General features: G+C 37.2%; 1 protein-coding gene across 2 annotated transcripts; it reads right to left on the bottom strand.

Annotated features, from left to right (window-relative positions):
* Positions 1-3,414: 3,414 nt before the first annotated feature.
* Positions 3,415-26,064, bottom strand: LOC142350887 (uncharacterized). 2 transcript variants are annotated; one of them, XM_075402873.1, is made up of 3 exons: positions 25,933-26,064; positions 6,064-6,247; positions 3,415-3,949 (listed from the first exon to the last, which is right to left on the bottom strand). In XM_075402873.1, the coding sequence occupies exons 1-3, from the start codon at positions 25,970-25,972 to the stop codon at positions 3,568-3,570; spliced, it is 606 nt and encodes a 201-aa protein (XP_075258988.1). In that variant the 5' UTR covers positions 25,973-26,064; the 3' UTR covers positions 3,415-3,567. The 2 variants fall into 2 exon arrangements, with proteins under 2 accessions (XP_075258988.1, XP_075258987.1); XM_075402872.1 differs by having other exon boundaries at positions 6,064-6,312; positions 25,933-26,000.

Genomic DNA, 26,064 nt, shown 5'->3' with positions numbered 1-26,064 from the left:
AGATAATCTTGCAAGATTCTCACAACAATCTCTCAAGATTATCTATGTCTTGCAAGATCTTGCAGGAATAACTCTGTCTTGTAAGATCTTATAGGATTAACTGTTTTTTTTGCAAGAATCTTGCAAAATCTTACAAGATTAACTGCTGTTTTCGACTCGGGTAACGATTAACAAAATTCTTGGATTTGAGAGCATCTGTCTAGAGGTGAGAACTGTAGGTTTTTGTTCGAACTACTCATTTTACCTATCGTTCTGAACATTATTGCGGTTGAAGTCCCCTGATGTCGTGACTTGGTTGAAAACCTCGCTGATTCTTGACCTCGATGGATTCTTGTATTCAAATTGCCTTCAAACTATCCTTGTGCTTGCCACCAGCTTGCCTTCTAATTGAGTGTCATATATTTGTGTCTTCGATTTTTTACTGAAACTTTTTCCTAGATTGCAATTTTTCTGGCTAATTTTGTCAAAAATTATTTTTCTATGATATATAAGATAGCAGTCTAATGGGCGTTTTCCGACCTAATGGTATAATTTAGCCAGACTCAACATTTTTTTCTCAAAAACTCTATGATTGGAGGTCGTTTCAGACATCGTTTGACAAGTCCACAAAGAGACAAAATCTTCTGCATAATATTTAATCTCAGTGTTTTTGTTCTAATTTTTTTTTGGACGAGTTTGGTGAGTGTTACGGAGTAAAATACGCAAGCTTTAAACATAAAAATTTCTTCATCTATTAACTATAAATAGGACTTTTCGCCCGCTACTCTTGACCTTTTTCGGAAATCCTAGATATATTGGAGCGGTTTTAATGAAAATCGACCAAAAATGGTTTGTTACAAAGCCAAAGCAAGTATTATATCAACAATATTTCATAAAGGTATAATCTTGTCAAATATTTTTAATTATCAGTTGTTTTTTTCTCTTGAGGCTGATTTCCAATTTGTTATCCAATTTCGCGCTTCGAACATACGATAGAAAAATAATGTTATGGCTGCGAGTCTATTTGTCGTAATTAGCTTATGAGGTTTTTTAAGACTTTGTTAATAAAATAATAGCATACTAGATTCCCTTAATGCCATGGCGATGCAAAAATTGAACGGTTTTGTTAAAACTAAAATTTAGACACAAGAGTTCATCTTTTTAATTTTCCGGCAGCTTGAATGATAGATCACTGCAACGTTAATGAATCTGATCTCTGTTAGTTAGATATGTTGTTTTCGACTACTTATTATGTAAAGGAAGTTCAAGACAACACTTTACTTAACAACGTTTGCTCTGTTTTTTTTTATATTACACAGAAAAGCATCTTCAGAAAAAACAAGAGCAAATTAGGTTTCTGGCGTTGATTTTTCCCCGCCAAAATTTTGCTTTAGTTGTGATAATGAAACCCAAGGTGAAAAGGGTCGGTCTGTTGCTAACACCTTGCAAGCTCATTGCAAAAAAACGGTTATCTGCTACGATCTTGTAATAGTCTTGCAATTAATGGATATCTGCTAAGACGAAAGATTGCAATGGTTAACTGGTAAGACTTTTACAAGTATCTTACCAGATATATGTTTCTTCTTTATCGGTTAAAGGACTCAAAATATAAGCACTATTCCTTTAAAAAAATAACAGCAGAAAGTAAGATATCACCGCAAAAAATTCGTGAAACACAAATTGAGTTAACTAACAAATGCTTGTTTTTTGCCAGCATTGCTAACAATTCTAAACTTGGCATTTGTCAGTTCGAACGCCACAGCCTCATTTTGCTGTCATTGAACAGGTAGCTGGTGGCTTCTTGATAATTGTTGTCATTTAAAAACTTGATAGCAGAAATGGCATATAAATTTTTAAAAATGAGAAGGGAAACGAATCAAACACAAGCGGTTTTTTTTTAATTTAATATAACAAAAAGTTTGAACGGTAGACGGGAGACCCCAATGGGAGATTTTAAAAAAAAAGCTACACACCGATTTTTTGTTGTGGTAATACAAACAAGAAATCCAGTTGTTTTCCATCCAAAAAAGATACTTATTTCGTTAGCTAATGTTCCTAACAACAAAAAAAAATAATATGACTTTTTTTGACCAATCGCGAAAACATACCATCAGCTTTTTGTTTTTTTTTTTGGGTAGAAAGAATCAATTCCACCTGGCGATCTCAGTTGTTAGATTACTGTAAGAATTTTTGCTCGCAGAACAAAAAGCTTACGGGGCGGATGTTTCGCATCCCATTTTTGACATTATGGTGATCAAGAAAATTCGCATAATGCAGAATTGTGTCTATTCAAAGGAACTATTATCTGAAAAGCTTCTTTCATCTTTTCAGTACTACTGACTAACAATTCATTCCTACTGATTCAATTTTCTAACCATCCAACAAACTGCACTCAAAAACGTGCTGTCATGAATTGGCAGCTTCCTGTCTTTTTTATCGTTTTTCATCGTCCAAAAAATTAAATTGGTCAGTCTTATATATCATTATTTTCGAATTTCTTATAATTTGAAAAAAAAAATTAAAATTTTCTTCAAAATGGTTTTTCTGATATAATGAGTACTTGAAACTTCCATTTCTTTCTTGCGACTCATTTATCAGCCAAGTTTCGGCCCAATACCGTCTTCCCTTATTTATAATGTTGATTTACACTTTTTGAGTCTCAGATTTTAGAGGAAAAGCGCCAAAATCCAAAATTTTTTCAGAATACCTATTAAAAAACCGAAATCGCTTTAAAAATTTCTATTTGGTAGAAATAGTTTCTGTGCTCACTAACCATGATACCTGAGACAGTTTTAATTGTGTTATAAGCTGTCTAATCCACTTATGGGCGAGTTTAGTATATGTTTGGGGGTCATTTTTTTCGTTTTAGAAAACTTTTTATAGCTATTTTGGCCTGGCAAGAGCGTTGTTTTGCTGTCAGCAATATTTCTTGTGCGACGGATGCCTGGCAATAGTCTGACAAAGCAGACGGCTATCTGGTAAGAGACTTAACAGTTATCTGCTAGGAATCTTGCAAGATTAACTGTTATCCGGTATTCATCTTAGCATATTTGACGAGTGATGCTAATTTTATCCGCAGCAGAAGGATAACTAAGGACTAAGCAGCTTTTTTGGTGTCATTAACTGAAATAACACTGACTTTTTATTGCAAAAATTTGGTGAATTTTCAGAAAAATGTTCATTGACGATTCCCAAAAACAAAGTCGCGATCGTCGAATCTAAATATTAAAGAAACATTTTTAAAAATGAATTGCTGTTTCTCATGAAAAATTTTATTTTCGATAGGCTGTGAATTGAACATCTAAAAAGAGCGGATTTTGATGTTTGACAATGATCTTTGAATGAGAGTAATCCAAAAATTGATCCTGCAAGAACTTAAAAAATAAAACTTTAGCTTGTGTCATTTTGTTTCAAATTGGAGAAAAAGTTGTAAAACTGGCTTGATTGATTCTGGAAGAAGCTGATACGCACTTTTACATCCATTACCAAAGCATTTGACGAAGAGTTAGCATATCTTTTGAAAAAGAAATCCCATATGACCATATTACAGTTTTATGTACTCTTTTCTTGGTTCCTGCGTTGATTTGATCAGGCCAAATCTATTTCACACACAGCATGTGCTTCAAGGTAATCATTGTAAGTCAAGCCCATATAATTCATCTGCGCGCATTTGAAGTTCCAGACCACATCTTCCCTTCTATTGAGAGTGCAAAACTCTTGGTCCAGATAGTTTGGTTCCCCCGCAGCAAAAATGTCCATATTCATTTCTACTCCTACTTTGCACAGTTCTGTAGAGTGTCCCACATACTTGTTCGTGCGACCAGTGCCATCGCAGTTACGGGGCTTCTCAAACCCGAGCCAAAGTGCTGACGATTTTGGGCAAAAGTTATCTAACTTATCACTCAGCCATTCACGCACAGTGATTATTTCCCTTTTATTCCTGGGCTCAAATACGTGTCCGTGATGAAGTCTAGAGAACAGAGAGAAATACTAAGAAAGCAGACAAAGAAGACTAATGCAAATAATTTCTCCAATTGGTCGCCCATTAGATTACTGCTTATTTATCACACACACACACACACACACACACACACACACACACACACACACACACACACACACACACACACACACACACACACACACACACACACACATAATACACACACACACACTCACACACACACACACACACATACACACACACACACACATATATATATATATATATATATATATATACCATATAAATTTGACAAAATAAGAAGAAAAGTAGGCTAAGCACAGAAAACCTAATTGAATTTGTTGAAATAGAATGAGTTCAAAGGTCATAAAACAATCCAAAAAAGACTACATACATTCATAAATAACTCTTAAGTAATCCAATTGGAATTTTTCTAACTCAATACTGACAGTGATTGAAAAATTACAAAATAACAACAAATACTGGAAAAGCTTAAACTCACAAGTGGTTTGCAAAAACTCATTCTTTAGGAAATAAAAATCATAAGCCGTTAGCCGAAGAAGCGTGTTTTGGCGCTCAATTTGCAAAACAACAGTGCCTTTTTTTTCAAGGGACTATAAGAAAAAAAAACAAGAAAAAGAACGTAAACATTGTTAGCATTAAAATATCAAAGTTTTGCGGAAAAAAACAGTGTCTAAAATAAAGTGCAAAACTGTCAAAAAATTGAGAAAACCTTTTATCGAAAGTAATGAAAACTCTAAAACATAAAATTGCTGTGAATGATTTTTCGTCAATAGGAAGAGCATGTCATGTGACCAAAATTGAGACTAAGCTATCAACAGGCAGAAATAACTTTGGAATTCTAGTAAAATTCAGAATATCATTCGTATTTTTTTACAACATATATTATAGCAGTTGTAAGGGAAATTAGTTATAAGATATGATATGTGCAGCTCTATACCTTTAGAAAATCGATTGAACCTCCAATATGACTAAGTTATAAGACTACATAAGGACAGCGGAATCAAGCCGAATTCAAATATATATTAACTTTTTACGAGAAGCTTTGACGACACCAAAAAAACCATGCGTTTTCTCCGAAACTATTTTGTGTGGACATATTTTGAACGCAAATATGAAATTTTATCAACCAATCCTTGATATCGGAATTTACTTTTTGTAAACAAAAACTATTCGAACCTTAGCTCAAAAGATATTTTGTCAAAAAATCTTACCAATAAAAATTAAAGGATGTATTTTTGATGAATATTGATTTATATCAGCAAAAAACAGGATTTTTATTTCGAGGCGAATTTGTTCAAATAGAGCGGAAGCAGCATTTTGGGTTTTTCTTTTGAAAAAAGTTAAACTTTCAAAAATTTTGCAATTTTTTTCGAAGAAGTGAGATACAACAGCTCTGCGACCGGCATTTATCATCAAAGGTAAAACCAATTACAATATCATAACTTTTTTAACATATGGAAGCGAAATTGATTAAAAATTGATCAAAATTTACGAAAAATGCGAAAAAAAACATTAAAAAATTCATCAGTTGAATGTTCACAAAATTCCAAACTTCGATAGTTCCTCAAAAAATTTAAAATTAGAGCCACCCTTCTTTTCTGCAAAAGTATGCTCCGCAGGCTTTATGTGGTTACTTAAATTTCTGAAGCAGACTATGGGAGAAAAATCTGAACAGAGCTGAGATTGCGCTATTTAAGGGCTTAATTGACGATTTTTTATTGCTAGGTAACTCCTCAGAAAAGAGGAAAATTCAAAAAATTTAATTTTCTCTGCTAGACGGGCTCTAATGATACAACTCAAAACTCTCTACGATACATTTATCAATTGGCCAAAGTTGACAGAACAATGAAAAAGTCAGTTAAGCATATAGTACCCCGCCGTCTGAGATAGCGCGGGGTCCGCACAGTCACGAACCGGGTAAGTAGGGACATTGTATTATATAAAAGGGAGAAGATTAGATCGAAGAACTTTTACGAAAAGTCTAAGACCCTGATATTGGTAAAGATAGTCAAATTTGGCAAAGAATATGTAAACTTTTTTGCCCATAGTCACTATCATCAAAAAATTGATTGTATGACCTTGAACCAAAATCTTACTTTCCATCGCCGTCCACAACATGGGTCTCACAGTAACGTAGGATCTTATGAACTGAATCAAACTTTCCCTTTAACGCCATGAAGCAGCGGCTTCTGGGAAAACCTCCTTCCTTCAGAATCATTGAATTGTGTGAGCTTTCGAAATATTGTGGACAGTTTTTACTTTCGGCGATGCAACTTCCAACTAAAGCAGTGTAGAATGACCAATCAATCGTTAATGGACTATACATAACCGCCAATTATTGAATCCTAAAAAAAACTTTGGGCTTGCAGTTAGTATTTAACCACTAATAATGAACTTTAGCTTCAATTCATTTACCAGATAGCATTGTATTTGAAATTAGTCAACCGCCTGTAGGACATAATCCTAGTTGTTCTACATCCTAAAGGTATCACAGAGGACAACGCTTAGTGAATGCTGAAAAGAAGAGAAAATTGGCGGAAAGAAAGTTCAATTTAATTTCGGTTGTTCAATTCACAATTAGTTTTAGATTTAATTGAAACATAATTACATTCGCAGCTTGGCATTGTCTAGATTTTTTAAAATCAGAATTAAGTCATTCAACTTTGCAAAATTGAAGGCAACATTAATTCTTCATCGTGTTGAAAACTAATTATATTATATATTATATTCGTCCGATGGCGCAATACAAGAAGGATTTTTTAAATATTCCCTCTAGGTTTTTGTGAAGACAAATGTTTTATTTACAAAGTTAGAGGGTGATGTACCTCCATTACGATGCATTACGAGGTATACCCAAATCGTCATGGCCAGATATGCCCGATGTGTGTATCTCGTGTTCGTTTTTACTATGTTAATACATTGAAAGTGGTACAATTTTGCGGAAAATAGCTACTATAGCAAAAACCGGCAAAATGCAAGGGAATATCGTATCCCGTGTCCGCAAAAGTGTCCTAATTTTAGCCGCGAAATACCAGTACAAACTTAATAACCTATATTTCGCGGGAGTTTTATCACGCATCCGCTCAATTTACGTATCAATTTTTCGCACACAATGTAGCTCGATTTCACATATAATCCGCAATTAAGCCTAACTTAATTACTACTTATTTAATTAAGCCTAACTTATTACTACTAGTAGTACTCTGTTACTACTTAATTACTACTTACAGTACTTTTTTACTGCTTATTAATACCTATTAGTACTATTTATTTTTACCTATTACAATCGGCCAGTCCCACATTGATATACAAAGCCTTTGATGTGCGGAAGATTTTTCGGAAAAAAAATCAGTTTTCGTGGTTGCATGTATTTAAAGCACTTTAAAGATTTGAAAGCTTCAATTAAATCTTTATTAAAGTGCTTATTACATACTCAAAATGCGCGCGAAAAATAGATACCTAAATTGAGCGGAAATGTGCTACAAGAGTTGTTACCTACTTGTCGCACCGAATGTTTTTTTTCGCAAAAATGGTGGAACCCCTTTTGCGAAAAATAAGATACAAAGGATTTCATCTAATTTCGTTCATTGTATGTAACTAATTTTCGAGCCAATTTTACTAAGGCGGAAATTTTGGAGTACATCTCTGCATCGTAATGTCTAAACTCTTTAATTGTTTGAATTTTGAAAGCCTCAGAAAAATCACAAATTGTATCCATTGATTTTATTAAAATTTTGTATGACCAATTTTATTTTGATAAGAATAGGTTCCTGTTTTATCAGCACACAGCTAAATCATTTTACCCTTTTTACAAAACGCTGAAAGGCTTGATACAGTAAAAACAAAATATGACCCTTGCTGATATTCTGTTTTTTTTCACATTGAATGCCGCAGAGCAGACAATAGGATAATGTTGTCTGTTATCAAGAAAGTTTGTAATTAAAGATAAAAAACCGAACAATTCATTTCATCAATTAAATCATAAATTAACATAAATAAAAAACACATCTTTGATATCAAGATACTTTTAAATTTATGATAACAAACCCGAATAACCTAATTGTTTTTCTAAATCTGATATAATAATTAGGAACAGGTTCTTTTGTCTTCTCTACACAGAATAATTTTACCCTTCTTTACCCAACGCATAAGGTCCTTGATATAGACTAAACATCAAAAGTTGAATATGGCGGAAAAAGATTTTTTTTTTCATTTTGAATGCCACAGAGTAGATTATAAAGTTTTGCTGTCTGTAAACAAAATAGTTTTTAATTAAAAATGAAAAACAGAAGCATTATATTTTTCTATAAATCGGCATGATTTATTGCTTCAAATGATTTCCTCCAATCCAAAAAGAAGATTGCACCGAAACGTTTCCAATTAGAATCTCCTGCATATTTTCAATAAATGTCAGAACAGCAATTTGATGTGCTTGCTCTAAATTCAAGCAGTTCTTGGCAAATAATATTGTTATTGTTTTGAAACAATAGCATCTGATGAAAAACTTTGTTTATGCTCAGTAGACTTATGTGTACCTATTAATGACATTTTTCGCCCTCTTTGAAGATTGGCAAAACATAATTGGAAGCTAACCGTCGAGGAAACGTTGATTAGAAAATTAAACTAAGGACTTCAAGGTGCAAGCAACTTTTTAATATAAGTCACCATGAACATTTGAAATTGTTTTTTTTTTATTTTTCTTGTTGTTGTGATTTCTTTGTTCCAGCTTTTCGGAAATAGGGAAAAATTTTAGACTGTCACTGTTGTTTGCTGTTGCTGCTGATTAAAATTTTTGATACGAGTTTACCAATGCGTCCGATGAATGTTTTAAAGCCATCTGGCGATTTATCTATGCTGACAACATTTGCAGAACTTATAATGTTCTTAAATTTTGATAAATATTTTGGACACTTGAGGAATATGTGATTTTTTGTTCATAATAGTGTTCTCTAGAGTTTTGTCTGCTTTGTTTCTGGCCGGATCGTAATTGAACCTAATAAAGTATGCTTGATTGGTTAATGAGTTTCTGATTGTTTGTTTTTATAACAAGTGCTTCTCTGACATTTTGTATTTGCCTAACACAGTTAATTTTTTGAAAAAAGCTGGTATGTCTAATGAAAAGATCATCTGTTCAGTTTAATAATTGATCTTGGAGTCAGTATTGTGAAAGCCATGAACAGATTAAAACAGAGATCATAAATTTATAGAATCTACTTCAGCTTTCATTCTTTAAAACAGCTCGCAAGAAGTAAGCTTTCTTTGTTTTTAGTGGGACTCCCTTGACCTGAAAGAAGAGCATAGTGATCACTAATGCATTTGCCATTAGCAGTGATTCTAAAAGACTATTTACAAACGAAAGATCAATACAAGATTAGCTTTTCGGTGTTTCTCGGAAAGCAAATGTCTCTAAAAATTTTAGACCTTGAGACTTCAATAAAAAGGAATACTCATTGGAAAAACTTTTTGTTCATCATAACAACTGTACCACAGATATTGCTTCTGTTATCATTATAAATGCAGATTTATTGGCTCTGTTGCTGATAGTAATACCCGAAAATTGATTTAAAAGTAACGTCTAAATGCTTCATCATGAGTTCACATAGTGTTGTCAATATTTGCTGAAAAATAGAATCACACATTAAACATGTCGGTTAAGCATAATGAAGTCCAAGTGTTCCTATGTTTGACAAGGATGCTCGTTAATATGCGTTCGCACATGATGTTCCGACCCGAGCTCATATACTTTTTTGGCTTAATTGTCAACCTAATGATGAGATAATCAAAAATAGACGTTTGAATTTTAAAAAAATCGTTCCAAAATCGAACTACTAAAGGAATTGCATAATATCGTCTCAATACAGCGCTCACAAGACCTGCCATTAGAAAGACTACAAGAAAATAAAAAAGAAATCAGCAAGAACAAAAATTTATCAGCGAATTTGACAAAAAGAAGAGAAAAAGAAACACAAATATTGACCACTCAAACTTTTATGAAAACGCATATCGTCCAACAAACAAAACATCAGTTACGACATGATATCAATGAAAAAATCATTTTTGAATTGAAAAAAAACTTGGATGGAGCCTCTCAAGGATGAGAATCAATTACAAGTTGACGAAAAGAACAAAACTGAATAGTAGAAAAAACTTTTAGAATGAACAACATCGTAAACTTTACTACTATTCGCTATAAACTGAGTGCATTGGCAACATTATTCATTTAGTCCTCAACTAGAGGCCCATGCAACAACTCAGTATTTTGCGAATACATGAAGATTTTTTTTTTAAAAAAAAGGCAAAAACCGCAAATTCAAGAAAAATGATGGAGAAAAGTGTCGAAGCCAATAAAAAAAGAAATTTTTAGTAAGAATTTTTCTAATATCATATAGTAATTTAATTGTTTAACAGCAATGGGGTTCTTCATTTTTAACATTATGACTTCAAAAAATCAACAAGTGCGAACAAATAAAAAACACCCCGACGTTTTTGAGATAACCCGTTATATCGACGCCATTGAATTTATTAGCTTTCAATGGAAGTCAAAACCTACGCTAAGTTATACGTTTATAAGAAATCAAGGATGTTTTTCAGTCATATGTCAATAACAGGACATCACAATAAGTCTTATGATTATGAAAACAACAACAGGTACATGCAGAAACTGGTTTCTAGGCACTCTTTATCTATGATTCTTTGGAAGTTTTTTTATAAGCCAATGTGAACTATCAATATTAGGATGATGAGATAAGGTTTCGAAGGGAACCAAAATTACCAAAAAAAATCGAAAAATGTTTTTTTTTGAAAATATGAGAACTCGTGGCATCGAAGTCATAAAACAGATATTTAGCAGATGAAACCGCTTCCCAGAGTATTTTCCGATGCAGTAAAAAGGAGGGTGATCCTTTAATTACTGAGACCAGCTTATAGTCCATGAAAAATGTTTTATTAATGGTTACTGTCCAAAAAGGTTTTACTAGGTCTTAATAGTCACTATATTCAATATCTCTCAAGTGAAAACAAAATAAGTCTTATGTTTATGAAAACAACAACAAAAGCAGGCAAAAACCAAAAATTAAGTGGAAAAGTTCAAGAAAGTGTCGAAGCCGTTTCGACTATAAATTTTTCTCTGCATGCTTTATCCACGATGAATTGAACGCCTTCTTTAAGTCGATGAGAACTATCAATTTTAATTTAAGGTGATGAAATTTCAAATGGAACTAGAAATACAAAAAAACATACAAAATTAAAAGAAAATTACAAAAATTCGAGTCCTCGAAGTCATAAAATCAGTAGTTAGAAGACAAAACCACAAGCAAGACTAATTTCAGTTGCAATAGAAAACAGGAGGTCATGCCATGACTGATACTGACTTAAGGTTCGTGAGAAGAAAAAATTAGGATTAATTCATGTCCAAAAAATTTCTAAAAAATAATTTATTAAAGTCTCAAAAGACAATAAATTCAAGAGCTTTCAACGGAAGTAAAAAAAATACAATAAACTATGCCTCGATGAGCAGAACAGGATATTTGTCCTCAAAATTTCAGTAATAAGACATCACAACAAGTCCTATGATTATGAAAACGACGTTAAAAACAGGCAAAAACCGAAAAAATTGAGCAGAAATTTGAGAAGAAAGTGTCGAAGTCATTTAAACCATATTTTTTTCTCTGAAAACTTTATCTAGGATCCACTTGAGGCCTTTATTAGACCAATGGGGGCTGCCAAGGCGAGCACAATGATAACATTTCAAATGGAACCAAAATAAAAAAAATCTATTTTTTTGAAATTTTGAAAACTCGTGTTATCGAAGTGTTTCTTTTATCAAACAATCTGAGCAGTTAGATCAAAACGAGTGGTGGCATTATCTAGCGATCCCATTGAATTGGGTCCGTTTTTCGTTGTTATTGTTTTTCCTTTTTCTTTGAAGTAACTGCATCCAATTCAATAAGTTCACAATCATGTTTTATTGTTCCAAGATTTTGACTTGGTAGAAATCCCTTCCTGACAGATTGTATTAACAGTGACTACAACTTTAACTGAAGCCGGTTTTGAGACTCTGCATTGTTTTTCTGAGGTTCCTCTCCGTATCTAATAGTTTTAATATTTACATAACTTGATTTTTTAGTTTCCAAGAAAATTTTCTTAATCCAAAAGAAAATTTTGCGACAACCAGAGCTGTGATTTTGTTCTCCCATCTTCTTAATAACTGAGAGGATATAAAATTAGTCGGCTGAAAATTTTGTTCCAGAAAAGTTGTTCAAAAAATGCAAAATTATATATTAAATGCCTGTTGTCATGGTTTTTAGGTAGGTTGCCAAATTATAATGCAATCTTTAAACAAATATTGCTCCTTGGTGGATACGCTTTCTCTCATAGATTTAAATTTATACAAGTTCAGTACTAATTTTAACTATTTTGGCATTTTGAACATGCAAGGAAATCAATATTTGCGTTTGTTTTCTCTGTCGTGCTTTGTTTCTTTAACACATATTATTGGATCCTTCGCCATTTTAGCTAAACAAGATTTTGCTAGAGAAAAAAGGCATTGATATACTACTAGTGTTCATTTCTCATCGTGTAAAATTATCTTCTGTGACACTTCTTATACGCGTGGTGATCAAAAATTGACTCTATAGAACGTTGCCTCCTGTCGGACATTGAAATTTAGACATTAGACTTTGAAAGAGGTTCAGCATATTCGTCTGGAGTTGATTAAAAATAGGTTTCAGGTGATGTAAAAGTGAATATTGTGTCACTTTAGCATTCCTTTCTCTAATAGTTGACCTATTGGATCAACCCGGACCAATCAGGCCGCTCTTCTGTCCCTAGTGATGAGTTGGCCCACATAGCAGCCTCAAAATGCTTACTGGATTAGAATAGAGATTTTTCGGGCTACAATGCGGACCAATATTACTAGATTATAATAGAGAGTCCGGCAGTGGATTAGAATAGAGAGTTTAAAAAAATTGCTAAAAAAATGAAGGATGAATCCGGCGAATTTAGGTGATAATCTTTAAAAACCTCTATTAACACTCGTTTATCAATATTAATAGCTTTTCTTGCGTCAAATCAATCAAAATTTGGCAGCGGCAAATATCTGCATGAATTCTGTCAAAAAAAGCGAGACCATAGTCAAAAGCCAACTTCACTTTTTTAAATTTTTCAGATTAAAATACCGATTTGCACTTGATTTAAAACGGAAATATACGTTAAGCAAGATCAGCAATTAAGTTTATTTTTTCATATGAATTTTTTTGACAAAAAAAACTAACCATTAAATTTCTTTTCCGTAGAATTTATTTTAGAAAAATAAAATGAAATTCCGAATTCCAACACACTTTTCCCGTAAAATCTGTCTGTGAATAAATTGTTATTGATCTATTTTAGCCGAATTGTTAGCCAATTGTTTTGATGCCAAGTTTATGTTGAGTTAATTTTCATAAACAATTCATATGATTGTTAAAAACCGGAAAGAATCTTTCTATTATTAGTAAGTTTTTCATGCTTGTCAATTATTATTAGTTCGTTTTGCTACAGTGCGTAACACCTAATACAACAATATTACAGCTTTGATGATAAAAATTTTCGAATTCGATTTTTGGAACATTCAGTGAGATAAAAAAGATATTGAAATCCATCTTCCACAGAAAAGTGATTTTGTTCCCCACAGATGTCAGGACAAAACCGGAATCCAAATAAATTTGTTTTCTGTAGCAATTGGCCAGACAGCTGCATTTTGACGATAGAATTCGAAATTTTTAATTTATAATGAGTATAGGCGAAGAAAAAGGACACTTGTAACGGGTTACTAATATCTCTTTCAATTAACGCAGCATGCACCACATGTTGTAAATGCAGTTATATAAATAGCCAAAAGACTTTAAATCACTATGATTTTTTAAGTTTTAACCCGCTTCATCTGTTACGAAGTAAATAAGTAAGCGAGATATTATTAACCAATCAGATTCGAGTATTTTAAAAGCGTATAGAATAAGATTTAAATGCGTATAAAACGTTCTAATATACATAGAAAGTTCCGAAAAAGTTCATTTAACCTAATTTTAAGTAAATATAACCACTATATGTATCGATTAAGCTGGTTTTCGGCTTAATATTTTTAGGTTTTCTAGACTATTGCCGATCGAATACGAACTGATTTTGACGTCAATGACATCAGACGAAAAAACCTGTTAAATGAGCATCAAAAAATCTTGCCGTCTAAGTTTTCACTTGTTACTTTGATCGCTTATATAACACGCTATACGTTGCTTTATGCTAATACGTTACTTGATATGACTTACTGTAAAACGTTGCTTTATACACGGAAATGAATTGAAATCCGAAAGAGTTGTTTCAAAACACCTTTTATATGGTACCGCGACCTGCTACTGGTTGGGACACATTCTCTGTGAAGTCTACTAGCCCTGCAGGGGTTGCACTAACTGGACAAACATCAGTGCCCTTTGAAATAAGCAGTCTGTCTAATGGGACTGAGTATGCGTTCACAGTTGCAGTTCAGAAGACAAGTGGATGTGACGTTGGAACAACTTCCGATTCGACTTACAACACACACGGATGCACACTTCCATCTGCACCCGCGTTTACCGACAGTTCTATTGAGTACAGTGCTAACAAGTCGTCTATAACTATCAACGTCGGTGGATCCGGAACAATTTCACCATTAATCTCTGGAAGCAGTCTGGATTCTTACATCTTCAACAGTACTATACCGGCAGTTGCGATCGCAGTTGCCACGCCTTCTGGTGCGGTTGACAAGAATGCGTCCATGGTCATCAGTGGTCTGCTACCTGGGCGAAAATACGAGGTTGAATTCCTGAGTCAGTACACTTCCTCTAACTGTGGAGGAGAAATTATTGGAATCGCTACTGGAAGTGTAACCGATCTATTCACTGTTGTTTGGTGCAGTGGTTGCAAAACGACTTCAGAGCTCGGAAGCAACAACAGGTTCCGAAGGCTACAATACAAGCAAGTGACGTCGATCTCAGACTCCAAAAAACTGTAAGAAAAAATTTTCGAAAGTCCATTTTTATTGCAGTAATTTGATAAATATGTTAGACGGCAAGAAACCCAACCCCTGATTTTACATATAATTTCAAGGGGTAGTAAAATTAAACTGTTTTTTGTAGAAAATTGGTAGGCCCCCCACATAATTTTTGAGACTAAAAAACATCAATTTTGAAAATTTTTGGTAGATTTACCAAAAAGTCGAGAAAATTGATACAGTTGGTTCGTATATAAAAATAACTTCTGATATAGAGGAAATTGATAGAAAATAATGCTAAATTGTTCAATTTTGAAAATTTTTGGTCAATTTTGAGGCAATTCTAAAAAACTTTCGAAAATCAATACCGAATATTGATAAACCGTATTTTTGAGTTTAAAACCGTCCAGTTTACTGGATTACCGTTCCGTAAACAAGAATTTGCGAAAAAATTGACCAAAAAAATAGAACAAATTGGACAGATGCATAAAATTTTGACAAATTTGTCAAAAAAATCAATTTTCCAGCAAGAAGGTTCGTAAATTGAGTGAAACACAAAAGGTTGTGAAAAATTTAACAACCTCTGGCCTGCAAAAAAAAATATATCGAATTCCCATAGTTTTTCCCGTTGATCGTTCATGAACCGTTTGCCCGCGTCCTTTCCGTACTTTCGCTCTTTAGTTTTCCGTGTTGCGATTTTTTTTCTCAGTAACGTCGCTCTCCCAAAACTTCGCTTTTCGTTTTCTTCCGCTACTTTTCCGGATTTAAGTATAGTATGTCATATGTGATGAAGTATGTTGTTGTTTTTCTTGTAGTATGTTGTGTATGCTAGTATGCTGGTTTGTTGTTTAGGTCTTGGAGTTTTCTAGGGTGTGACTTAAGTTTATTCTCGAGTTACGGCTGGATTGTCCTTTGGCTTTTCAACTTTACTAATCCACTAGCCTTGCTGTTGTAGTATATTGATTTTGCTGCTGTATGTTTTTGTGTACCTGTATGATCGCTAGTTGGTTTGGTCTTGTTGCCTTCTAGGGTGTGACTTAAGTTAATTCTCGAGTTACGGCTGGATTGTTTCTTGACTTTCACAACTGTCATATTTTACAAATACACTTCTGTAGTTTATTTAATTTTGCTGTAGTTTGTTTAATACCGTTAGTATGCTGATTGTTTGTTGGGGTTTGGGTTTTGCTAGGATGTGACTTAAGTTTATTCTGGAGTTACGGCTAGTAAATTTCTCGACCTTTGCATGCTTTTAGTGTACTACTGCATTGCTGTAAATTAGTTTCTCGTTAAATTTGTCGTTATAGCCCCATAATGAACTATATTAGATTGTCTTGCAGTAGCTTCTCTCCTTCTTCTTAGGGTGTGACTTAAGTTTGTTCTGGAGTTACGGCTAGGTTGTTTGGTTGAGTTTTCGCTGTGGTCTGCTAACATAGTTCTTTCCAACCTCGTTTCCCGCCCGCTCTTTCTCACCGTCCCGTTTCGTTGCGTTGCGCGTTTTTCACCCGCTTTCCCGCAAGTCCCGTTTCCGTTCCGTCGCGCACTGCTCGCTCGACTTCTCGTCTGTCCAGTTTCCGTCACGTCGCGCGTTGCTCGCTCGACTTCCCGTCCGTAACGTCTCCGTTTCGTCGCGCGTTGCTCGCTCGACTTCCCGTGTGTCTTTTGTGTCCCACTGCGTTGAGCGCATAGCGTTCAGCGCTCTACTTCTGTTTTTGTCGGGCACTGTGTGCTCGACGACCTTTTCTACTCTTTGGGCGGTTTGTTTTACAGACTGTCTACAGTGTGCTGTGTTTGGTGTCTTTTGCGTTGGGTTTGTTTTGCGTGGGTTTGGTTTGTTTGGAGTGTGCATATAAAAAGTAACCGTGTGCAGTAGTAGTTTTGCTGGTCTTTGGAAATACTAACATCGTGATGTCTAATAGTCTTGATCAAAAAGTCAAAAAGTTGTACGCTGCCAGGTCAAAGCGTGAGGCTGAATTGCATGCTATACATGAAGATATTCTTCATTGTATAAATAGTCAAAGTAGGCGAGTGAAAGTTGAACGCCTAGTAACAAAGTGCAACGAAGCATTTATGACTGTTGTAGACAAAAATGAGGACCTGATTGCATTTGCTGGAAAAACGGAGGATCCAAGTGCACTTGTTCCTTCATTAGAGTCTTACTTGGAGGCAATGACAACTAAGAATGACAAGATACTCACTTCAGCACGAAACTACATCAACTCTGCTGATGATAAAGTGAGTGATTTCCAGGAACCAAGGGCTCCCATTCTTTCTAGACTCCCCTCAATTATGACCTCGTCAAGAACATCTAGTCAGCGTAAACATGATTACGTAATTGCTAAAATGAAGCGTGAAGAAATTGAAAAACAGAATGAGGCAGCCATTCGCCTTGCTAAACAGAAAAAGCAGATGGAATTAGACGAACTGGAGGAAAACAACAGGAAACGTTTGGCAGAGGCAACTCTGCAAGAATTTGAATTGCTGGACGCCGTTTCTAAAGGTAGCCAATCCGAAACAACTGCAAGTGCTAGGAGTTCGATGAGAAGTGAAAAGGCTGTCCAGGATTGGATCAACACCTCACTTGCTTTAGGTTTTAATAACAACGAGACAACTGGTGAACCAGAGGTTACGAAAGACCCTCCAGAATGCCCTAGCCACAATAACGAAGAAGCAGTGGAAGATCACAACACTGACATTTCAAGACATTCGATTCCAAAAAATTGTCGAGGCAATTACTTTTTAAGCTTCGAGACCTTGCAGCAACTCGACCCCTATTACACTCCACCTGAAAATTTTTTGGCTGCTGCCAACACACAGGCGTTGTACCAGGCGCATTTAAGAGCGCAAATAGATCAAACAGGCCAGCAAGGCATGGCGCTTCCAAGCCTCACTAACCAAGGAACCGCGGATAGTCAGCCGCCTTCTGTACACGCCCCAGGGGCTTCTTCGCCACCCATTCAACAGCCCATTCCACCACAGACGTTCGCGCCGCAAGAAAATCAGAATAATGCAACCGAGTTATTTCCAAACGCACAACTTCAAATTTCAGAACCCAGGGGACCTGAAACATCAAGTCTGCCCAAGAATAATTCGGCGCAGCATATAGGCTCCCGACAACAAATCAATTTTGTCCCCCGAGCACCAAACGCCACTATTCCTCCTTTTCCGACAACAAATCATCCAGCGCCCGCAATAAACGTTCCCTTGCACCCAAGCGCCCCACCAAGTCCAAACACTCAACAGCACAACTCCGAACCCGCTCAGCCTAATGACCTTCCCATCCCGAACCCAGTCTTTGTACCTAACCTCACGGCTCCCATCCAACACGCCCCTTTGATTAATCAGCCTCTCGTCAACAACACTTTTAAGAATAATAAAAACCGAGTTCACAAAGTTGTACGTTCCGTTGCCCCTCCTATCCCAAATATGCCGAATATCCCTCTTGGCCAAAACTTTGTGCCAAATATGAGTCAATGGCGGTTTCCACAGCACAGACCGTCAATAGTCAACCAAAACACAACCACCGTGAATAGTCTGCCTCCAAATACACACACTCATATCGCACCCTCAAGCACTTATGTTCCACCACGATTATATCAGAATTCGCCCCCTTTGATTGATATGCAATCACCATCAGGTGCACAGGAAAACCTGATCGCGAATACTAGTAATGTTGTACCTAATCTAGCCACTCAGGGTTTTCAGCCAACATATCCCTATGTTGGGCCCACTCCGTTGAGTTGGAGTGGCCCGCATGTGTCTGCACCTGCCCCTCCGATACCGGACAACGCGTCATTGATTAGGGAATTAGTTGATGCAATAACAAGCAAGAGAAACGACCCTTTGCCCGAGTGGAAACTTGCAGAGTTTAATGGCGACCCATTAAAGTGGCATGAATGGTATGGTCAATTCAAAAGCGCGATTGACTCGCAGTCGCTCACTGATGACGTTAAATTGACATACCTTAAAACACTCGTCAGCGGTAAAGCAAGGACTGCAATCGCCGAGTTTGCTTACTGTGGTTTAATGTACAAGGATGCACTAAGGACTTTGGAACGTAAATTTGGCCAGCCACAGGCAGTCGTCAGTGCACACTTGGATAAACTAAGCAACTTTCCGCCTCTTAAAATGCACAATAGTGATAACATCATTAACTATTCTGCAACCGTATCCAGCCTCGTTGGGTTTTTCAAGTCACTATCATATGATGCTGACTTGAAGAGCGCTTCCCTACTTAACCAAGCGGTACAGAAGTTACCACCAAACATGAAAGAGTCATGGTCACTCTTTACGGTTAAGAAGCACTGGGTTAAGCCTACCCTCCTTGACTTTAACGATTGGCTTAAAGAAAAGGCTGAGGCCCATGATCTTATGAAACAAAGTGCAACCAAGGCCAAACCTGAAGAGAACAGCACTTCAGTAACCAAGACCAAAACAGCCTCAAAAGTGTTTGCATCAATGTCGCAACAAAGGGAAACAAAGAAGCAAATGCCATCTTCTTCCACAAACACTTACTCTCGGTGCATTGTATGCAAAGGTAACCACCGGCTATGGGAGTGTCGAGTCTTCAAGGAAAAGACTCCAACCCAGAGAGCTAAGTTGGTGGCGGATAACAAACTTTGCTTTTCGTGCTTACGGGACAAGCACACATTCCGCCAGTGCCCTCAACCAAGAAAGTGCCGAGCAGAAGGGTGCAATAGTTCGCATAACACACTATTGCATGGAGCAGATAGGGTTTTCCCAACTAAACAGTTAACAAATTCCGGTACTATCCAGTCATCTGGCAACACAGGTCAAAGTAAAGCAACACCTAGTCAACTCCAGCCTAATAAGACCACAACAATGTCATCTGTTACTGATGTTAAGGGGCTCCTTCAGGTGACTGAATTGCAGTTGGTCAATTCGTCCGGTTTAGATACCAAGGCTTTAGTTTTGTGTGATACCGCCTGCAGTAACTCTTGGGTGGCCGGTAGTCTCGCAGATAGACTCGGTTTGCACGGTAAAGCACTAAAGCTAACTGTCAAGGGTATTAATACCGAAGAAATAGTTGATACTAGGGTTGTTGAAGTTACTGTGAAACCAAGAGAACATCAAGATTTCGAACCATTTACCATCAATCCTTTCGTTAAAGAGAGTCTGAACGTCGGCTCAGATATAATTAATGTAGAGGCCCTGCAAGAGACTTACCCACACTTAGCAGTCCTTGATCCTGTGACATATTCCTATAAAGACATTGAGATGATACTCGGACAAGATGTCTATCATGCCATCCGCCCGTTAGAATACTTCTCTGCCGATGAGAAGCGTTCACCCGTTGCCGTACGCTTACCCATAGGTTGGGTCTTAAGCGGTCCGTTACCATCAAGTTTGTGTTTAACCTCAACGTGCTTTAAAGTGAATATCGAACAAGACAATGAGTTAGCAAGTCAAGTAAAGTCATGGTACGACATTGAATCATTCGGAGCGAATAAGCAGGTTGACCCACGATCTGCAGCAGACGCAAGGGCGCACGAAATCCTTGAGAATACCACCGTACACAATGGCCTGAGATACGATGTCGGAATGCTGTGGGCAGCGGACAACACCAAGCTCCCAAATAATTACTTCTCCTCCCTTGTGCAACTAAAATCTCTCGAAAAACGATTGGCCAAGGATGAAGACCTTAGAGAGAAGTATACTAGTACCATCAAGGAAGACCTAAATAAGGGGTATGTAATTGAGGTTCCGGACGCTCACAAGGTTGAGAGCCGGTCCGATAAAGAGTGGTACCTACCCCACCATCCGGTTTTAAACCCGAACAAACCGGGTAAGGTGCGTAGGGTGCTCAATGGAGCAGCAAAGTTTCATGGCGCCTCACTGAATAAATCTTTGCTCACTGGCCCTGATCTGCTCCAAAACCTTATTTATGTACTTCTTCGCTTCCGACAACATCCATATGCCGTCTCTGCCGACATCGAGGGAATGTTTCTACAGGTTGGTGTATTACCATCAGATCAACCATCACTTCGCTTTCTGTGGCGGGAGGACCCCACAACTAACGTTGTAGTGTATCAATATACGCGCCATATATTTGGGGCTAAAGACTCGCCCACATGCGCCAACTATGCATTACAACGCACTGCGAGAGACAATGCCAAGTTTTACCCCGAAGCTGCAAAAGCCGTCCTTGAAAACTTCTACATGGACGATTACCTCGACTCAGTGGAGTCTCCAGAGAAAGCCATCAATAGATCGAAGGAATTGGTACATCTTCTCCATCTCGGTGGGTTCAAGCTTACAAAGTTTGTAAGCAATGTGCAAAATCTGGCTGATCGAATTGATGGTTCGCCTCAATCTACTGAGCCCAAAGTTATTGTTTCATGTCAGGAGGATTCATCGCATGTGCTAGGGTTAAAGTGGGATCACACTAATGACACTTTAGTTGTGAGTAGGGGTACAAGCTGCGCTACCACCAAGTCCCTCACGCAACGCTTGGTCCTAAGTCTTGTCTCGAAAGTCTTTGACCCCATTGGTCTTGTCGCACCGTTTACCGTCGGTGCGCGATTGCTCTTAAAAGACATCTGGCGTGTCACAGGACAACAATGGGATGAGGAGCTCCCACAGGACATGGTTCAAAGATTTTTGGTCTGGAGTGCGGACTTACCAAAGCTTGAAAACATCAAAATTCCTCGAAGTTACTTTAGTGGACCCTTTGATAATACAGAATTGCATATGTTCGGTGACAGTTCCCAGGATATTTTTAGTGCCGTCGCATTTCTTCGAGCCCGAGTAACAACTCCTACGGGCAAGATAAAAACAGAGCTTGCGTTTGTTTTGGGGAAAGCGCGCGTGGCGCCAATGAAAGTAATGACTGTCCCTAAACTGGAATTGCAAGCAGCTCTACTTGCCGCTCGGCTGAAGAACGAAATTATTCAGGCACTTACCGTAACTGTTAACCAAGTATTCATGTGGACAGACAGCACGACCGTTCTTCAGTGGATAAACTCTAATGAAAAGCAACCAATCTTTGTTGCAAACCGCGTTTGTGAAATTTTGGAGTATACCAGCGTTGACCAATGGAACCACGTCGCAACTAAGGATAATCCAGCTGACGCTGGCACGCGTGGAATGTCCGCTGAAGTTTTGCAACTAAGCAGTTGGGTCAATGGTCCACATTTCTTAACTAACTCATGTTTCCCTTTCGTACCGAACAAAGACGTCATTAATAACATCAAACTCGGCGTCAACCAAGCAGTCATCATAGAAGACACTGTCTCTCTCGCTACATCTGTTAAAAAACAGACAATTCCCGTTCCGTCGTTATTCCCATTTGATAAGTTTAGTTCTTATCAAAAGTACTTGCGCATTGCCGCATACGTTCTCCGGCTTTTGCCGAAACATGCCTGCTACCGTAACCCCGATGGTAGCATTACTGACCCTACTGAGCTTGACGAAGCCGAGCGTCATCTACAGTATTTGGCGCAAGGAGAGTCTTTTGAAGCCGAAAGAAAAGATCTTCTTGACAATAAATTCGTTAAACGGAGTAGCCGAATTGCTCCACATTCACCGTTTATTAGTCCAAATGGGCTAATCCGTTCCTCGGGCCGCATCAAGCGGTTAGTTGAAGTTGGGTTTAACGTAAAATACCCAATCATCTTAGACGCACGTCATCCGTTTGTAAAACTGTTTCTTGAACACACGCACGTAAAGCATTATCATCAAGGCGTTGAATACCTAAGATCAATTGTGCAGGAACACTATACAGTACTGAAACTAAGATCATCCTTGCGTTCCATCAAAGCACACTGCCTGAGATGCCGAGAATTCCAAGCTGTAACTATGCAACCAATCATGTCTGACTTACCTAAGGAGAGACTTGCTTACCAGTCTCCTCCCTTCACGAACACTGGCGTTGACTACTTTGGGCCATTCTATGTTACTGTCCGCCGTACTACTGAGAAAAGGTGGGGCTTCCTCTTCACCTGTCTCACTACTCGCGCTGTCCATGTCGAGATAGTTACATCCATGGACACCAGTTCTTGTGTTATGGGAGTTGAGCGGTTTGTGTCACGTAGGGGAACACCTGCCATGATTTGGTCGGACAATGGCACTAACTTTATTGGAGCTGAGAAAGAACTCCGAGAAAGTATTGAAAAGTGGAACGTTGTCAACATTGCAGCTGAGCTCGCTCACAAAGGTATAAAGTGGAGGTTCAATCCACCCAGCGCACCACATCAAGGTGGTATCTGGGAGAGGCTGGTACGCAGCTTCAAACGCGTGTTGTATACTATTCTTGGCACGCGTCGCCTCACGGATGAGGTACTGCATACTACCTTTTGTCTCGTGGAGAATGCTCTCAATTCGCGTCCTTTAACACCCGTAAGCGCCGATCCGTGCGATTTGAACGCTTTAACGCCCAACCACTTTCTTTTAGGAGAACACTCTACCGGTATTCCGCCTGTTGTCGGCAATAATGAGTTCGACCATCGTAAACGTTACGCCCGTGCGCAGTCATACGCTAATGCGATCTGGTCCCGTTGGATCAAAGAGTACGTACCGACGCTGAACCGACGCTCTAAGTGGCAGACGCCTGCCGAGCAACACCTTAAGACCGGTGACTTGGTTTGGATAGTTGAAGAAACCAACCCTAGGGGTTACTACCCAACCGCTCGGATTGTGGAACTCCGTTACGGCTCCGATAGCGTCGCGCGCTCTGCCGTCTTACGTACGTCGACCGGTTCGCTCGTCCGCCCGCTTGTAAAACTTGTACCAGTTTTCCCAACATCTTCTTCCGGGCCGGAGGATGTTACGAAGTAAATAAGTAAGCGAGATATTATTAACCAATCAGATTCGAGTATTTTAAAAGCGTATAGAATAAGATTTAAATGCGTATAAAACGTTCTAATATACATAGAAAGTTCCGAAAAAGTTCATTTAACCTAATTTTAAGTAAATATAACCACTATATGTATCGATTAAGCTGGTTTTCGGCTTAATATTTTTAGGTTTTCTAGACTATTGCCGATCGAATACGAACTGATTTTGACGTCAATGACATCAGACGAAAAAACCTGTTAAATGAGCATCAAAAAATCTTGCCGTCTAAGTTTTCACTTGTTACTTTGATCGCTTATATAACACGCTATACGTTGCTTTATGCTAATACGTTACTTGATATGACTTACTGTAAAACGTTGCTTTATACACGGAAATGAATTGAAATCCGAAAGAGTTGTTTCAAAACACCTTTTATATCATCCCATAACAAATAGGACTTCAAAGTACCATTAAAAATTATTGAGATATTAAAAAAAATTGGTCTGCAAATATCCCTCTTTCTCTCTATTCCAGTTTGTTGTCGGTTAAAAAGTTTTTTCAGAACAAAAACGTGTTAAAATGCCGAATTTCGATAGATCCGTTTAAGTTAACACTTTGTTTATACGTTGCAGAGAAACGATTTTTTGGATACAACCGTTCCTTTTTTCTCTTTGACGGACCGTTACTCTAGCAGTTTCAGCCAGATAACACATCGTTCTGACATATTCTGCCTGATTACCAGTTGCTCAAACAATGTTGAAAGATAACCCGTTTTCTTACAGAATATGGGAGTTAACCCCTTTTTCTGTCAGGACCTGCCAGAGTCCTACAAAATTAATTATTATCTGGTCTCAACTAGGGTTGTCATGTATCTTATGCTTGAAAAATTCTGATGGGCTACGACTTTTGAAAATCCGAACCCATTCAAGGATTATGTATGCAAGAATTTAGATGTCTATCTATCTGATACCAAACCGTTCTTAAGCAGAGCCAAAAAAAAAATAAACGAGAAATTGTCATGAGAGGAATTCGTTTGAGGTATTTTTGCTGAAATTTCGCAAATTTGTGACTGCTGAAGGAACAGAAAAACTCAATAATGAAAACATTTCACCCTTTGTCTTGTTCTAGTCATAAGTGTTACTTTTCTCCTTTTTTTGCCTCAGAGGCCCAAAAATTAAAACTAGAAACTGGTGCAAATTTTTTCGTTAGGCACTTTTTTCAAACCTTGTATTAAGCCATTACGACAAAGAGCCACAGCTAAATGACCAAAATATTTTGCGGTGTAATATTTCCGTTGTTAACCAAATACACGTGAAAAACAATATAGAACAATTGTATTGTTCAATTTATATAAAAATTGCCAGATTTAGACGGATGATTGCCATGAAGGCAAAAATCATTAGTTGCCTACTTTCGATAAATAGCTAAAATGTTAGAAAATTCCTAAGTATGTTTTCTTGCAATCAGGTTGAGATGTCGGCGTCGGTTAAACTAACTGTTTTTTAAATAAAATAGACGAGTGCGCTGAAATTGTGCATGAAAAGCACTCAAATCACTGGGGTCATCCGAATGTGGTTAATCGCAAATGCAGTTCAAACTCCATGTATAATAATACACAGAGAGGCGCTGAAAATTTGAACGGAATTTTAGCAAATTTTCAAAATAATTTTACAGCATTCGGGGACTTTCTAGTACTATTTATTGAACTTTTACCATTTAGTTTTCACCTTACGTTATGAAAAATTGTTATGACAATTGTAAGAACAGTGCTTGAAAAGCGCTTGAATTATATTAATTCATTATAAATCCTCTGCCCGGGTCCCAGATTTAATGAGAAAAAATCATCTATTTGGGAAGAGTTTCAAAATTCAACTGGCCAGTGGGGTAACAGATGACTACAACATCGCAGACCAAGGGTTCAAATCTCAGTCCACGGGAAGTTTTTCAAACTTCAGTGATTTTCGGTGCCCTTCTTGTAAACTTGCTGCAAGTTTGAGCAAATTTCATTGCACTTTTTGCCAAATCTATGCGTTGATTTTTTTTTGAAAAATCATCGCCTATCCTATTAAATTTTTCAGAGAGAATTTATCGACCCGGGTTATACTCTATTTATCCCAACTCTACGTGTAGTCGAAACAACACGTTTTACTCAAAGAAAATATTGAACTACCTGAAGTAAACAGAAGTAACAATTGAATTAAAAAAATCATTTTCTGCGGAAAAAGAGCTCGATGATTCTGCAACAACGAAAAATTATAACTTAATTTTAAGTTGGACCGCTGCTAAACAGGGTCAGTTCTCT

Source organism: Convolutriloba macropyga, chromosome 12 (assembly GCF_964194025.1).
Source record: "Convolutriloba macropyga chromosome 12, txConMacr16.3, whole genome shotgun sequence".
NCBI classification, from domain to species: domain Eukaryota; kingdom Metazoa; phylum Xenacoelomorpha; order Acoela; family Convolutidae; genus Convolutriloba; species Convolutriloba macropyga.
This window is presented reverse-complemented; position numbering and strand designations above follow the sequence as displayed.

Excerpts from the sequence above, each read along its gene's own strand:
- LOC142350887 (XM_075402872.1), bottom strand. The coding sequence starts at position 6,293 with ATGTATAGTCCATTAACGATTGATTGGTCATTCTACACTGCTTTAGTT. Across the intron at positions 3,950-6,063 it reads GTTGTGGACGGCGATGGAAA|ACTTCATCACGGACACGTAT; the intron begins GTAAGATTTTGG and ends TCTGTTCTCTAG.